We start from the raw sequence: 18,011 nt of genomic DNA on the forward strand, positions 1-18,011 counted from the left end.
GAGAAAGGCCAAAAAAAATCATGTAAGAAATCATAGTTTTCTTTCTCTTAAAACTGGGGCCAGGAATTGAATGTTATTTTCTAAATTTAGTTTCACATGAGTGGAACTTAAAGTTGAAAAAAGACTTTAAAACAGTATAAGCTTCAATAATTTTTTGTACATCACAGTATACTATGTTGAAAAGTATACTAGTACGGGCATATTCAGTTAGGTTGCTCTTATTTAACTGTGTATATACAGTACTTTTCTCTGTCAAACAAACCCTCTGGAAAGGATATCTTTGATTCAGATTTCAGTTCATGCAATTATTAATATCTAATGTAAACATCCAAAACCAAAGTATAAGTTGTCTTATCTCTTACCAGCTGACTTAGAACACATACACTTTTCTGTACTGTTTCTCGAGTAATGTCTGCTTGCCGTACTTTCAATGCCTTAAAGGAAGAAAAATTAAACTTAAAAACTTTTCTTATTTTCATTTAAAAGCAAACATTTTTTTCACTAAAATATGACATTTATTTTGTTGTTGTTGTTAGTTGCGAAGTCGTGTCCAACCCATCGCGACCCCATGGACAACATTCCTCCAGGCCTTCCTGTCCTCTCCCATCCTCTGGAGTCCATTTAAGCTCACTCCTACTGCTTCAGTGACTCCATCCATCCACCTCGTTCTCTGTCATCCCCTTCTTCTTTTGCCCTCAATCTTTCCCAGCATTAGGCTCTTCTCCAGTGAGTCCTTCCTTCTCATTAGGTGGCCAAAGTATTTCAATTTCATCTTCAGGATCTGACCTTCTAAAGAGCAGTCAGAGTTGATCTCTTTTAGGACTGACCGGTTTGATTGCCTTGCAGTCCAAGGGACTCGCAGGAGTCTTCTCCAGCACCATAGTTCAAAAGCCTCAATTCTTTGGCACTCAGCCTTTCTTATGGTCCAACTTTCACAGCCATACATTGCAACTGGGAAAACCATAGCCTTGAATATACGCACTTTTTTTGGCAGGGTGATGTCTCTGCTTTTTAGTATGCTGTCTAGATTTGCCTTAGCCTTCCTCCCCAGGATTAAATGTCTTTTAATTTCTTGGCTACAGTCGCCATCTATGGTGATCTTGGAGCCCAGGATAATAAAATCTGTCACTACCTCCATTTCTTCCCCATCTATTTGCCAGGAATTGAGAGGGCCAGATGCCATGATCTTAGTTTTCTTAATGTTGAGTTTCAAGCCAACTTTTGCACTCTCCCTCACCCGCATCAAGACGCTCTTTAGTTCCTCTTCACTTTCTGCCATTAGAGTGGTATCATCTGCATATCTGAGGTTGTTGATATTTCTCCCGGCAATCTTAATTCCAATTTTTGATTCATCTACCCCCACCTTTCTCATGATGTGCTCTGCACATAAGTTAAATAGGCAGGGTGACAGTATAAATCCTTGATGGACTCCTTTCCCAATTTTGAACCGATCAGTGGTTCCGTGTCCAGTTCTCACTATTGCTTCAAACCTGCACATAGGTTTCTAAAGAGACAAATAATATGGTCTGGTACTCCCATCTCTTTAAGAACTTGCCACAATTTGTTGTGATCAACACAATCAAAGGCTTTAGCATAGTCAATGAAGCAGAAGTAAATGTTTTTCTGGAATGCCCTAGCTTTCTCCATGATCCAGTGTTTGTTGGCAATTTGATTTCTAGTTCCTTTGCCTCTTCGAAATTCTGCCTATACTTCTGGTAGTTCTCAAACTACATACTACTTGTAGGATTTTAAGCATAACCTTACTAGCATGTGAAATGAGTGCAATGGGGCGATAGTTTGAACATTCTTTGGCATTACCTTTCTTTGATATTAGAATGTACACAACCTTTTCCAATCCTATGGCCATTGTTGAGTTTTCCAAATTTGCTGGCAAATTGAGTGTAACACTTTTACTGCATCATCTTTTAAGATTTTGAATAGTTCAGCTGGAATACTGTCTCCTTCACTAGCTTTGTTGTTGCTCAGATTTCCCTAGGCCCATTTGACTTCACATTCTAGGATGTCAAGCTCGAGGTCAGGGACCACATGGTTATCAGGGCTGTTAAGCTCGTTCTTGTATATTCTTCTGTGTTATTTTGCAACCTCTTCTTAATCTCTTCTGCCATTGTTAGGTCCCTGCCATTTTGGTCCTTTATCATGCCCATCTTTGCATGAAATGTTCCCTTTATATCTCCAATTTTCTTGAAGAGATATCTGGACTTCCCTATTGTTTTCTTCTATTTCTTTGCAGTGTTCATTTAAGAATGCATTCTTATCTCTACTAGCTATTTTCTGGAATTCTGCATTCAATTGGGTGTATCTTTCTCCCTTGCCTTTTGCTTCCCTTCTTTGCTCAGCTATTTGCAAAGCTTCCTCAGACAGGCATTTTGCTTTCTTGCATTTCTTTTTCTTTGAAATGGTTTTAGTTGCTACCTCTTGTACAATGTTGTGAACCTCCATCCATAGTTCTTCAGGCATTCTGACTATCAGATCTAATTCCTTAAATCTATTTGTTACCTCTACTGTATATTCACCAGGCAGATCTCAACCAGCTCCTTGGTTTTCCGAGGGGCTGAGGGAGATGAAACGCCAGAGAAGACGCCTAGAGACTGCCTGGAGATCCAGCTGTTCCGAGGCTGACCGGACACTAGTTAGGTCCTATAGTAGGAGTTACCTAGTGGCACTGAGGGAAGCGAAGCATTCCTACGTTTCCTCCCTCATTGCGTTGGCAGATAACCGCCCGGCGGCCCTGTTTCGGGTGACCCACTCCCTCCTTCATCAGGAGGTGCGGGATGACCCCTTACAGGGCCGTGCCGAGGAGTTTAGTGGTTATCTATACGATAAAATCGTTCAGCTTCGGGATGTATTGGATCAACATTGGGTAGATCCAGGTGAGAGGTTGGAGACACGTCTTGTTGAGACTGTTTGGGATGGATTTGACCCTGTGACTCCCGAGGACATGGACAGGTTGTTGGGGCGGTTGAATGCCACCACATGTTTACTGGACCCGTGCCCCTCCTGGCTGGTGCTGGCCACACAGGAGGTGACACGAGGCTGGCTCCAGGGGATTATCAATGCTTCTTTGATGGAGGGGGTTTTCCCTGCCGCCTTGAAAGAGGCGGTGGTGAGGCCCCTCCTCAAGAAGCCTTCCCTGGACCCGGCTGTTTTGGGAAATTATCGTCCGGTCTCCAACTTTCGCTTTGTGGCGAAGGTTGTCGAGAGTGTGGTGGCATGTCCATTACCCCAATACCTGGATGAATCTGTCTATCTAGACCCATTCCAGTCTGGCTTCCGGCCCGGATACAGTACGGAGACGGCTTTGGTCGTGTTGGTTGATGATCTCTGGAGGGCCAGGGACAGGGGTTATTCCTTTGCCCTGGTCCTATTAGATCTCTCAGCGGCTTTTGATACCATTGACCATGGTATCCTGCTGCACCGGTTAGGGAGTTTGGGAGTGGGAGGCACCGTTTATCGGTGGTTCTCCTCCTATCTCTCTGACCGGTTGCAGATGGTGTTGGCAGGGGGGCAGAGATCGACTGCGAGGCGCCTCACTTGTGGGGTGCCGCAGGGGTCGATTCTCTCGCCTCTCCTGTTCAACATCTATATGAAGCCGCTGGATGAGATCATCAATGGCTTCGGGGTGAGGTACCAACTGTACGCTGACGACACGCAGCTGTACTTTTCCACCCCAGGCCATCCCAACAAAGCTATCGAAGTGCTGTCCCAGTGTCTGGAAGCTGTACGGGTCTGGATGGGGAGAAACAGGCTCAAACTCAATCCCTCCAAGACGGAGTGGCTGTGGATGCCGGCACCCCGGTACAGTCAGCTGCAGCTGCGGCTGACTGTTGGGGGCGAATCACTGGCCCCAGTGGAAAGGGTGCGCAACTTGGGCGTCCTCCTGGATGGGTTGTTGTCTTTCGAAGATCATTTGACGACCGTCGCCAGGAGAGGTTTTTATCAGGTACGCCTGATCCGCCAGTTGCACCCCTTCCTTGACCGGGACGCCTTATGCACGGTCACTCATGCTCTGGTTATCTCTTGCTTGGATTACTGCAATGCTCTCTACATGGGGCTCCCCTTGAGGAGCACCCGGAGGCTCCAGTTAGTTCAGAATGCAGCTGCGCGGGTGATAGTGGGAGCCGCACATGGCTCCCATGTAACAGCACTCCTGCTCAGACTGCACTGGCTACCTGTGGTCTTTCGGGTGCACTTCAAGGTTTTGGTGACCACCTTTAAAGCGCTCCATGGCTTAGGGCCAGGGTACTTACGGGACCGCCTGCTGTTACCGAATGCCTCCCACCGACCTGTACACTCGCACAGAGAGGGACTCCTTAGGGTGCCGTCCGTCAAGCAATGTCGGCTGGTGGCCCCCAGGGGGAGGGCCTTCTCTGTGGGGGCTCCCACCCTTTGGAACGAACTTCCCCCTGGACTTCGTCAACTGCCGGACCTTCGGACTTTCCACCGCGAGCTGAAGACCTATTTGTTTATTCGTGCAGGACTGGCATAGGATTTTAATTAATTTTACTGTTTTAATATTTTATAATTTTATGGGGTTTTATCATTTTAATATTTTAATTCGGCCATTTGTGTAATAAGTTTTTTAATTCATTGTTTTATGTGTATATTGTTGTCGTTTTTATCTTGGCTGTAAACCACCCTGAGTCCCTCGGGAGAAGGGCGGTATAAAAATTCAATAAATCATCATCATCATCATCATCATCATCATCATCATCATCATCAGGGATAAAATTTAGTTCATACCTGAGTGGCCTAATGCTTTTCCCTACTTTCTTCAATTTAAGCCTAAATTTTGCAACGAGAAGCTCATGATCTGAGCCACAGTTCAGCTCCTGGTCTTGTTTTTACCAACTGTATAGGGCTTCTCCATCTTTGGCTGGAGAGCACACAGTCAATCTGATTTCTGTGTTGACCTGGTGATGTCCATGTGTAGAGTCATCTCTTGAGTTGTTGGAAAAGAGTGTTTGCTATGACCATCGTATTATCTTGACAGAATTCTATCAGCCTGTGCCCTGCTTCATTTTGTACTCCAAGACCAAACTTGCCTGTTATTCCAGTTATCTTTTGGCTTCCTACTTTAGCATTCCAATCCCCCATGATGCTAAGGATATTGTTTTTTGGTGTTAATTCTATAAGGTGCTCTAGGGCTTCATCCTCTTCAGCCCCAGTGGTTGGGGCACAGACTTGGACTACTTTGACACTGAAAGGTTTGCCTTGGATTTGAACTGAGATCATTCTATCATTTTGGGGATTGTATCCCAGTATTGCTTTTCCTATTCTTTTATTGATTATGAAGGTACTCCACTTCTTCTGAGGGATTCTTGCCCGCAGTAGTATAACCGATGGTCATCTGAATTAAATTCACCCATTCCTGTCCATTTTAGTTCGCTGATTCCTAAGATGTCGATGTTCAGTCTTTTCATCTCTTGTTTGACCACGTCCAGCTTGCCTTGATTCATGGATCTTATATTCCAGGTTCCTATGGAGAAAAAACCTTTACAACATCGTACTTTCCTTTCACCACCAGATGCATCCACAGCTGAGCGTCCTTTTAGCTTTGGCCCAGTCGCTTCACTCTTTCTGGTGTTAATAGTACTAGCCCTCTTCTCTTCCCCAGTAGCATATTGGAGATCTTCTGACCTGAGGGGCTCATCTTCTAGCATCTTTTTTCCTTTTGGTATTGTCCAAGGGGTTTTCATGGCAAAAATACTGGAGTGGGTTGCCATTTCCTTCTTGGGTTGCCATTGGATCACATTTTGTCAGAACTCTGCTATGACCTGTCCTTCTTGTGTGAAGTCTTCACGGCATAGCTCATAGCTTCATTGAGTTAGAGCTACACAAGCCCCTTTGCCATGACAAGGCAGTAATCCATGAAGGGCTTTATTTACTAACTTTAAATATCTAGGGGAAAAAATAGTTCCGTAGACTAGCAATTTGATTGAAGGCAAAACAGAAATAGAAAGAATATAATAGAGAAATATGAAAGCATTAAATTAGAAAAAGTCACATCATGGAAAGCTACCATGGACTTGTTTGGAGTTAATGTTATGCGAACTCATTGGTTTCTTGTGTTTGCCACTTTTTTACTCATTTTATTTTCTACAAAATAAATCTATTTGGGAAGGTATTATTAATTTGGAACAATTAGAATTGTGCTGACTAGAGGGATATTTACTTTAATTCCTTTAATCTCCTTAAGAGATTGATCTCTGGGAAATGTAGTCTTTATGTCATGTGGTCACTGGGAAAAGTAGTCTTTGTGAATGTGATAGCATCTGTGCAATTTGATTGGCCACTGAGCTAGCTCTGTTCTGCTGGGTAAATGTACCAGGGAGAGAAGCGATCATTTTGAATCTTAACAAAGAACGAGGATCAGCCTTGCAGCATGGGGGAAAATGCATCTTTTTTCACCAATGTGTAATCGAGACCAGTTAAGCATCGAGCGTCAGATGAATCTTAATCGTAAGTAATCGATTAAGGATGCCTGAAGCATAAACTTAATGTGCATGAATTTTTCGTTTTCACGCTGCGTTTATCTGTCTGTGAAGAGCCAGCTATGCTCGAACCAGGACAGTGAAAAAGGATGCATGCCTTCTCTATGGACAAAATAAGAAAGTGAAAAAATAAGTGCATCTCTTCTCTATGCACAAATTAAGAAAGACTTTGTTTGCACTTACTTAACACCTTTACTTAGCCAAAGAAGTGAAAAAGCCTGCTTTTGGATTGGATAGCCCCCCTGCTCTTCTTGGAACAAAGACCTTTCTTGTGTTAACTGAGAAGATTGCCATTTATAAAGGGGCCCAGGGCTGCATGTTCGAATCTCCTTTGCACAGTTTTTGTGTGTATGTTGCTTTAGAAGCTTACCTCCGCATAAAAAGAAAAAAGCCTTATTTTAGCACAAAGCAAGCAGAGCCTCATGGTCTCCATGAAGGTTTCCACGGAGATAGAATTTGCATGATACAAGCTACTTCTCCCAGTCTAGCCAGCTCAATCTGCATTTGAAAAGCAAGTTGCAAGGTCATGTATTTGGTAACAAAGAGTTCAGGTAGAAAGCCAGCTAATGAAAGTTAAGAAAACTGATGTTTGACTCTTGTTGGAGAGTAATTGGAAAAGCACCCCACCCCCAGGATTTTTGCATCCCGTTCAGTCCAAACTGCATTCCAATCTCAGAAATTTCCTTATGAATCAGAAATGGACACATATACATGGCAAAATCCTAGACAAAAGGGAAACTAACAACCAGTTTACCCCAAGCATTAATTAGCTCAAATTGGTCTCTTGTGGCTCATCTACAAACTACAAACCAGCATTAAAGCGTGCAAACAACACATCCTAGTGGCCAAAAAGTGTACTGTGTCATCCATGCCGCACACAAGAAACAAACCCTAGTGGCCAAAAGGTATAGTGCCCAACCAACCAGCCCGCAAGCAACACACTCTAGTGGCCAAAATGCAAACTGCAACGATATCTCCTAAAGTTTGCAACACACCTCAGTGGTCAAAAGGCAAACTGCAATGAAGCCTCCTAAAGTTTGCAATGCATCTCAGTGATCAAAAGGCAAACTGCAACAATGTCTCCTAAAGTTTACAACGCACCCCAGTGATCAAAAAACGAACTGCGTTGACGCTGCCTAAAGTTTGCAACACACTCTAGTGGTTCTAAAGTATCCAAGAAAACCCTTGAATTCCCCCAGTCATGGCTGAGACCTCTAATCTTGATCTTGACACGAATGAAATATCGGACATTGTGGAGCCTTGTCCAGTCATGGCAGAAGCTTCTGGTTCATCAGGAATGACGATCCTCCCACCTAACTTCGATACAAATCCAGAATTGGATGTCCAAATTTCAAAGGAGGCAGAGGCACCTGCGAAAACCTATGACCTGAGGCAGCTTAAAAAGCTTACCGATGCCATGAGGTTGAGCCTGTTAGAGGAATGGGATAAGTACTATCAACGCCATCAAAGATATTGGGAGAAATTGATAAAGTATTACAATGCCCCCAAAGAGAAGCTCTCCCTAGGACATATCCGCCTATTGGAGAAGGATAAGAAGATGTATTTACAATGGAAGGATTGTGAATGGCACCTTATCCTCATCGAGACAAAGTTAGGAGAACAGAGGCTCCAGAAGAACATAAACAACTCCAGCTGCTAAATGGAAAGAGAGAGAGAAGTTCCTCCTAAGCAAAAAAGACTTTCCCCAAATCAAGCTACAGCCTCAAGTGGATCTTCAGGTGGAGATCACAATGAGTGAGAAAGCCACATCCGAGGTTTCCCATCATTTACATGTGCCATCCCAGCGGCCTCATGAGCTTCTCTTGGCAAACACCATTAAGAGTGAACAGTTGCAGCCAGCCAAGGAACTCGGCCATATGATAGCATGGCTAGGCCCACAATCAATACGAGTAGTAAAGGAGGTCTATACATCACAACTATACAAGCCAGCTGAAGCCCTCAAGTTACCATGGGAAATGCTTGATCAGTAGTATGGCATGTCTACACTGATGGAGTCCTCGTTCCTAGAGCATGTCGACCACTTCCCTGCCATAGACCTCAGTGACCCTGAAGAACTATGGAATTTCTCTTCCCTCCTTACACAGCTGCGGTCAGCACAAAAAGATCCTGACTTGCCAGAACTTAGCTGTCTCGACCTGTATAAGACACAGAGTTCTATGGGACTTCCGGGTGGCTCCGCTTCGTTAATGGTGGGCTATCTCAGACCGCCAGTTCCGTGTGATTCTGTAGAGCCGCTTAGACAGTATTAATCTGCTGTCAAGCGACTTGGAAATCTCTTCCCTCAGGCAAAGAGGGGGAGGTGAGCATTCGGGCTGAAGTAGAGCCCCCAAGAAAGCACCAGGAAGATTCCTGGTGGCTTGATGGGAATGCTCCTTCTAGAGCCCGAAAAAAAGCTCCAGAATCCGTAACGCTTCTGCCAAATGGCAGAACAAAACACAGCATCCATCTCCGTGACTGAAATGGATTACTGAAGGACTCTAATGCGGACAGAGCTGAAAACTGGAGCGTTAGCATTTGATTGTAACAAGATTTTAACTCCCTGATAAGAGAATGTATTCGTAGTCAAGATTGGAGATGATGAAAGGAAATGGCGTTTTGTGTATTGCAAGTAAATGGCGTTTTACTGGAATATATTGGAAGTGAAAGTTAAGGAAATGCTTATTACAATTGCTGGCGTGGAACCTTTAAGAAGAATACAACAAGATATTTTTTTAAATGGAATTTTTATTTTTTATTTTTTATCCTTTTTTATCTTTTTATTACAGTGTTTAAGAATAAAAGTTTATTGAATTTTTCTTTTTTCTTTTTTTTTCTTTCCTTCTTCTTGGTATTACTTAGTTTAAAAATGGCTTTCAAGCAAAGAGATTTAACTATTTCTAAAATACTGGAAATTTCCTCACTTCAGATACAGAAATTGAAAGAAGATATTAAAGATGGCTTAAGGAATTTTTTACAGGAGCTTATGGAGGTTCATCTTTCAGAAATAGATCAAAAATTTGATGAAATGGAGAAAGAAATATTGGATTTTAAAGATATGGTGGAAGAACAGAGGAGGGAGATGAAAAAATTAAAGGAATCAATTAACCCATTATTGCTATCTAGTATTCAAACAGAGGAAAGACTGGAAGAAATTAACCAAATTAATTTAGATTTGCAAAGGAAAATAGATGAAGTTCAAATTAATTTGAATTTAGAAAATAAAATAGACGATATTCAGGTTAAGGTAGATAGGGCAGATGAAGAAAGGGTTATATTACAATATAAATTAATGGAATATGCTATAAGGGTGAGAGGATTAAAAGAATGTAAGGAAGAAAATTTGAAAGAGATTTTTATTCAGGCCTTTGCTCAGATAGATGGAGTGGAACCAGAAGATTTTGAAGTTAATATTGAAAAAATTTATCGTGTTAATTCTTGGTTGACAAGGCAGAAGTGTTTACCGAGAGATGTGGTTATTTATTTTACAAATAAGAAGATTAGGTATGGAATTTTGCAAGCATTTTATAAAAATAAATTTCAAATACTAGGACAAGATATAATAATGATGAAGAAAATTCCTCCTAAAATGTTAAGAAAGAGAAAAGAATTTGCCTTTTTAATGGATGAGCTTAAGAAACATCAGATATATTTTAGATGGGAGATTCCAGCTGGTTTAACAGTGAATTATAAAGGAAGAAAGTATTTTCTTAATACAGTTTTTAAAGCACGAGATTTCTACACTAATGTATTAAAGATTGGGAACCCTTTATCGATAGATGTTAAGTTGAATGGTGAATAGATAGTGGAAAATGTGTAAGATAGAAGATAAGGGGAGTGAGAATGTTTAATTTTATTATATATGATTATGGTTAATTTTTGTAAATGATTTATTTTGGATATAAATGTGTAATTTTAGGGGTACTATTTGATATATTTGAGGTATAAAGGAATAGGAAGATGGAATATTGTTTAATTTTGGAGGATAGATAGTAAAATTTAATTTGGATTAAATATTATATTTGAGAGATGGATGTAATGTTTTTATATGGTTAACTAGAATTTAATTGTTATAATTGATATATTTTGGATAAGTTATAGGTGTAATTTTAATAATGTTATTTGATATAAGTAAGGTAAAGTGAAGATATTAATTATTACAATTGATATATTGTGGAGATAATATAGGATTAACAATAATATTTGTAATCTGATTTGATGTATGTAAATGATACCAAAAATGTGAAAAGATGGATTATTGTTTATCTTTGGAGGTTGGACAGTAAAATTTAAGAAATTAAGTTGGAAATATAAACTATTCTTGAGAGACTGCTTAAGGAAGAAAGACATTTCAGAAGAATCCTTGGTGAATATTGGAAGATGGAACGTTGCTTAGGTACTGATTGATGAAGGTTGGATATTAAAAACTATGTACTTTAATGAAGAACAAATACAAACTCAATTGGAAATTTCTGAGATCGGGGAGTCGAGGTTTTAAGGAGTGACTATGGATTATGATTTGTGTTATATTTTAATTTTTGACTGTTAGTTTTATACCCTGTATTCGGTTCTGGGAAGTCCCGGGGCGGTGGGGGGAGGAAGGAGGAGAGGGGATGAGGTAGAAAATGGATTGATGGTTAATGTACAGAGATGATTGAAGATGTATAATCAATGTAAGATCGGAGCTGCCTGGCTACCATTTCAGAATGATGGGAAGGAAGGAAGTAGAAGAGAGAAGGAGGTAGGAAAGAGAAGAGGAGGAAGAGGAAAGGAAGGAAGAGGGATAAAAGAGGGAGAAGAAAGGAGTAGGGAGGAAGGAGGAGAGGATGTAGATAAGAGAAGGGGAGGAGGGTCGTGGAAAGTAGAAGAAGGTAGAGAAGGGAAGAGAGTTAAAGGAAGGGGGTGGTGACCGGGCAGGTCTGATTAATTGTATATGATGGTACATTAAATATGTTATTGGATATGACTGTTAAAATAAAACTTTTTATAAAAAAGACACAGAGTTCTATCGTTTAAAAACTACCACAGCAACTGATTGAAATATGGATCAACTTGGTTGATAATTACAGGGTGAAGAACCTAGGCAAAGACCCACTGTTTGCCGCCCTTCAAGAATTTGTCACCCACATAGCAAAGATGTACAATGAGCCACAAAATATAACCCTTAGAAAACAAGGGACCTCTGCCAGCAAAAGAACCAACCATAGCCTCAGTTCGATCAAGAGCCCAGCACAGGCCGCAAGAGAAAAAACCTCTGTATCTGTGCATAAAACACAGGTTGGCACTTTGTCCACAAGGAACTCAGATGAGGAACCTTCAAAGAGAGTTCAACATAAACCTCTGACAACAAATGGTAATCTATGATGTCCACTCCACAAGACCTCGCACACTCTGAATAGGTGTAGAGGATTTTGCCAGAAGCCCCTGAACAAAAGAAAGGATTTGATCAAAGAGTACAGTTTGCTTCAAGTACTGTGAATCTAAGGAGCATGTGGTCAGAGATTGCACAGCAAAGGTGCCTTGTTACCTGTGCCAAAGCAACTGCCCTGCATCCAGACTATGAGTCAGCATACCCCTCTTCCGACAAATGATTCTCAGCATGGTAATGAAGTGCACCCAGATACGACGAGTATCAATTGCATGTCAGTATGCGGTGACTCACCATCCCCTTGTGCATGCCACCAGATCTTCCTAGCTAAAGTCTATCCAGCTGGACACCCAGAAGAAGCGGTAAAAATGTATGTGATAGTGGACACACAGAGCAATCAATCGTTAGCCAGGCCAGCTTTTTTTGAGTGCTTTGACATTCAAACTGAAGAAATGCACTTCACAATTTCAACATGTACTGGGTTACAGCGCACGGCGGGGAGGAAAGTCACTCCCCACCTAGAATCGATAGATGGGAATGCTAAATTCACATTGCCACCACTGCTAGAATGGGACACTTTACCAGATGATCACAGTCAGATTGCGATGCCAGAGGTAGCAATCAATATACCTCACCTGAGACACATTGCTAATATCTTTCCTGTCCTAGGCCCCGAAGTTGAAATCCTGCTCCTGTTGGGAGTGGACACCACCAAAGCCTTCCCTCACCAGGCACTGGTCAAAGGCCCAGCAGGCTCTCCATTTGCCCTCAAGACAGAACTCGGATGGGCCATTTTAGTATCAACTAGCTATGCCCCCCCCCCCCGACTTCTACCAAGAGCTCTACACCAGGCCAGTCACCGACCTGGAACTGCTGTGAAGGAAGACCGAACATAAAGAACAATTGAACCTGAAGCTTTGCATGCTTTGTTTCTACCTTATTGTTTGCATAGTTTGATGCGATGCCTTTGCTTATTTTAGTCAATTAGATAGTTAAGCTTGTATTATTTTATGCTATTTCTTTGTTCAAATCAGTTAATTTGTTAGTTAGTAGTGTAATTTATAATTCCAGGCAAGAAGTGTGCTGACTAGAGGGATATTTAGTCTAATTTGAGAACATATCTCCTTAAGAGATTGATCTCTGGGAAATGTAGTCTTTATGTCATGTGGTCACTGAGTTAGCTGGGTAAATGTACCAGGGAGAGAAGCGATCATTTTGAATCTTAACAAAGAACCATCATCAGCCTCACAGAATGGGGGAAAATGCATTTTTTTTCACTAATGTGTAATTTTTTTAAAAAATTGAATTTATATCCCGCCCTTCTCCGAAGACTCAGGGCGGCTTACACAGTGTTAAGCAGTAGTCTTCATCCATTTGTATATTATATACAAAGTCAACTTTTATTGCCCCCAACAATCTGGGTCTTCATTTTACCTACCTTATAAAGGATGGAAGGCTGAGTCAACCTTGGGCCTGGTGAGACTTGAACTTGCAGTAATTGCAAGCAGCTGTGTTAGCAGACAGACTTAGTCTGCTGAGCCACCAGAGGCCCTAATTGAGACCACTTAAGCACTGAACTTCAGATGAATCTTGATAGTAAGTAATCAATTAAGGATGCCTGAAGAATAAACTTAATCTGGATGAATTTCTCGTTTCACGTTGCGTTTATCTGTCTGTGATTCTACGTTAAAACTATTCAAATTATCATGTTCATCCTTTGAATATAAATGATAGATGCAACTGCATTGGAAACTAAGTTGATTTTAAAGGTAAAGGTTCCCCTCGCACATATGTGCTAGTCGTTCCTGACTCTAGGGGGCGGTGCTCATCTCCGTTTCAAAGCTGAAGAGCCAGCGCTGTCCGAAGATGTCTCTGTGGTCATGTGGCCGGCATGACTCAACGCCAAAGGCACACGGAGCGCTGTTAAAAGTTGATTTTATAAATTACTAATTTCATTGACTTCTAATAGGACAAGATATCAAATAGCTTGCATAATAAATGAAGCAGAAATTCTTAGAAAGGAGGAATACGTTGGGTGATTTCCAGGGAAACGATGGTGAACTTAAGATGAATATGTGAAAGCAGAGCCAAGAACAGGATTAGCCATTTTACTTATACTGGCAGCAGAGATTTTTAAAGGATACTAAATTTGCAAACCTAACTTTCTAATCCCTTCTGGAAATCACACAGTAACTACTTCTAAGCTATTAGAGACCTTTGGAATGACAAGTTTAAAATTTCTGCTGTGAATCTGGGTGAATCCTTAATGGAAAAAAAAGTTAATTATAAATTTAATAATTAAAAGAATCTGAAAGAAACAATGAAAACTAAATAAAAAAATTGATCTTAGAAGCTATCAATGGTCCAGATAAAATTGAAATGTTGAAACTTTTACAATAAGATTTTGGAATTAATTATAAAACACAATTTTTCATGGGAAATAGATCCTTTTTTGATTTTAGGAGACTTAACACAGATAAGCAATGTTGTGCTTTGAAAAATTGGGCTGCAAAGAGGCCTAAAGATTTTAGGTAAAGATATATAAGACTGTAATATACATAACATTATGACAATAAAAATACTGAAGGAGACTCCTGAAGATTGGAATCAGAAAATAGTAGCTACAATATCCACATTGTCAATAATAATGGCTACTTCTATGGACAGACTATGTCCGAAAGATGTTACTGAAGAAAACTCAGATGTAGAACAAATTTTATCTGACAAGGTAGAGATGGTATCAAAAGTGGATTTACAACTGCCAGGCCAAGAGAAAGGTTTATAAAAAGATGTTTGATTGGATTTGTAAATGAAACAGTGAAAATTTAAAATAGAAATACAAATGACAAATCAAGAGAGAGATCTGGATATTTTTTACCCTATTTGGTTTACAAAAGAGGCTTGTTAGTATTGAAGAATTTTGTGATATGGACAAAGAAGACAAAACAAATCTCAATAAAATATTTGAATGAACTAAAAATTAAGACACTGAGAAATAAAAGGAAGGAATACAGAGTGGGTTTATTTGATCAAGTTTAAAACAAATTATGTTGTTACTTGTAGCTATCCTTTAAGGACTTTCTGCTGATATCAGGACTGAAAAGATGATGTTTTATAGATTTATTTATGGATAAGAATTGGGACATGGGATGAGGAGATAAATGTTTATAACTTTAAAGAGATGAAATGTATTTACACTTGTGATGAATTATCCTGTGGTAAGAAAGGTGGCCAATAAATTTAATAAATAAATAAATATTGCAATCTTTATGATATTCATTTTCTTTTCTTTCTTTTTTCTTGCACTTTTTACTATTTATTTCATCTTTGTTCCAGTTTAGTTTGCATTAATGTTTATTATTATAATCACAATTCTTAATAAAAATACATTAAAGTAGGAATACATCTTCAGGTATCTAATCCGATGATTTTGAAGATAAAATAGCAAAAAAAAACAACAACAACTTCTAGAAGAATTTCTAGAAACATGTAATCATTATTCAAACTTCTTATAACCTATAGGTCAAAGTAATTGGCTTTTATCCCACAGGGAATAGCCTAATATATCAGCATTTTTGTGATTATGTGACTAAAGAAGCTGGACATCCAATGCTACAACAAGTAATAAGTCACACATTAGGCATTTATAAATCTTTAATGAGATTTATAAGCTAACTTTAATTTCTATCTTTAGAGAAAGACAAATGTCTGAATGCAAGCAGTTTCTTCCTTTGCCAATCTTCTAATTGTTTATATGTACATGTTTGCAGGAAGCCCCAAATGATCAGATACTGCTGATAAGTCTGAATTCTCAAAAATACTTGTTTAGCATTTAAACAACCATGCAGATGTACAATATCAAATGAACATGTAAAAACCAGTATACAATATACAGTCCTCCACTTATAACTGGTCTTTTAACAACTGGTTGAAGTTATAGCAGATTTTTAGAAAGCTGCTTATGACTTATTGTTGAGATTATAACTACTCCCTTCCCACCCTATAGTCACATGATCACATCTTAGTTACATAGCAACTAACTTGCATTTATGGTTGTAGTGTTCAACAGTCAGGTGACTACAATTTATGACCATTTTACCATTTTTTGGGAAAGGGTTGGAAAATGCTAGGATTTGCTTAATGACCACATGATTTGTTTAACACCATAGAGACTTGCTTTATAACCATTGTAAAAACTTGTAAAATTGAATCTGATTACATACTATAGCACTTCAACAGGGACTTATGATTGAAATTCCAGGCTCTACCATGGCTGTAAGTTGAAGAGTATCTCTAGTGCATTTTCAATAAATTGTCAGTAAAATGTTTACCTAACTTCAGAATAATTACCTTAGCTTCAATTTGCCTATAACAAGAGACCCCATATATTGTGCTTCGATCTCCACTTCTTGGTGGCAAATGGAAAAACACTGTGTCTAAAAAAGAAGAGAAGAGATTGCTTTGCTATCCCTTATAAGTATCACATTGATACATTAAGTTTCGTTAGTACTATAATATTCCAAATAATCCTAAGAACCAAATTTCAAATTAATGTACCATAATCGGAGAGAAAATGCTATTTTTGGTTTGGTAATATAAATGTGCATATCACTATTCTGAACAGCCCAAGCAATTTTACTATTTTAAAAAACTTGTGATTTTAATCATACTGAAGTAATTCTTTGGTTTGGGTTTTTTTTTAATTGAAAAAGTTTTACATAATTTTAACAAATATTTTTCCTCCTTCCCCCTGCTTGTGTAAATTTAACATTTCTAACCCAAATTTTCTCCCAAGTTTCCATCATTATAGGTTCCTGTATATTTTGTGCCCATTTTATCATACAGTCCTTAACTAATTCCGTTTCTGAATCTATTTCAAACAATGCATTATACAACCTTTTAATATGCGATTGACTTTGGTCTCTAATCTGTTTTACCAAATTTTCCTCATTTTGCATGATACCAATTTTCTGGTACTCTTTCCATCTAGCTTGCAATTGTCCGTACTGAAACCAAGTATGAATTATCCTTTCTTCTTTCATTATATTTAGAGATTTCAATTGTAATTTACCCTTCTCCATAGAGAGAAGCTCTTTATAAGTAATCACGTCCTGTTTTTGTTCTGTATTGCATGCCTGGGACTTGCCCATATAGGTATTTTGTAGTTTAACTTATATTGATACTTTTTCCAAACCCTCAACAAAGCATTTCTAAGTATATGGTTTGGGTTTTTTTGATGGTGGTAAAGAGCATTCCAGGCAAGAGGGATCCTGTTAAGAGTTTCTATATCCGCAGCATTATTCGTTCAGGTAAACTGCTCCTAAAGAATTGTTTGTAACTTGAATCAATGTACAAAAGTTCAGCACCTCCTCATTCATCATCCTGCTGAAGAGAATAGAAAGTTCCCACTTTTTTTCTAATAGGTTGCTATCTAAATTATAATTATACACTAACTTCACATATCACAAAGGCCATTAATATGGTCTGTAGATTTTAACTTAGCATGATTTGTGAATCCAACCATTGTGATTTGTAAACCACAATTAATTGTTTAGAACAGGGATGTCAAACTCATGTTGTCACAGTGGAATCACGTGACATATCGGGACTTTTTCCCCCTTCAATAAAGCGGGTGTGGACGAGACCAGTGCATGATGCATCCAGCCCACGGGCTTGGAGTTTGACAGCCCTAGTTTAGAGTAACGTATGAACACAATTAATATTAAATTAGGATAGGTTTAGCTATGGTATCAATTTAGATAACCAATAATAAAATATATGACCATAGTATATGTCAAAGAATCAAATCTGGCATTTTAAAACTTTCTTTCAAGATTCCAATTCCAAATTTGAGACAATATAATCTTAAAATACATATGATACACGATTCATTAAAGTATCTAGGTCTTTTACAAGGATTGTGGTCCTGTATAAAAAGTTCTTCCAGCTGTTTTCATATACTTCTAAATGTCTAAGTTGCTTTCTTTCTTCCTTCCTATTGCAAAATTCCTAGTTCATCTGCTTCATACAGTCTTTCAAGACAGATAGAGGTATACAGTATGTTATTTGGACACAAAGTGGGAAAAAACCCTTCAAATACTATGAGCACACCTTCTCTGACCCTGTCAGCAGTT

At 39.2% G+C, this 18,011-nt stretch overlaps 1 protein-coding gene across 4 annotated transcripts in view; it reads right to left on the bottom strand.

The window, feature by feature from the left end:
* AVL9 (AVL9 cell migration associated) overlaps positions 1-18,011 on the bottom strand; it is a 170,654-nt gene that overhangs the window by 84,567 nt on the left and 68,076 nt on the right. Inside the window, exons 3-4 of one of the 4 annotated variants that reach the window (XM_058183863.1) lie at positions 16,228-16,313; positions 363-434 (exon numbers count right to left, since the gene is read on the bottom strand). The exons of 1 other annotated variant lie outside the window; for it this stretch is intronic. In XM_058183863.1, the coding sequence (XP_058039846.1) occupies positions 363-434; positions 16,228-16,313 (158 nt within the window). The remainder of the gene's footprint in view (positions 1-362; positions 435-16,227; positions 16,314-18,011) is intronic. 2 more of the 4 variants (XM_058183866.1, XM_058183864.1) reach the window with 2 other exon arrangements.

Source organism: Ahaetulla prasina, chromosome 4 (genome assembly GCF_028640845.1).
Source record: "Ahaetulla prasina isolate Xishuangbanna chromosome 4, ASM2864084v1, whole genome shotgun sequence".
Taxonomy (NCBI): domain Eukaryota; kingdom Metazoa; phylum Chordata; class Lepidosauria; order Squamata; family Colubridae; genus Ahaetulla; species Ahaetulla prasina.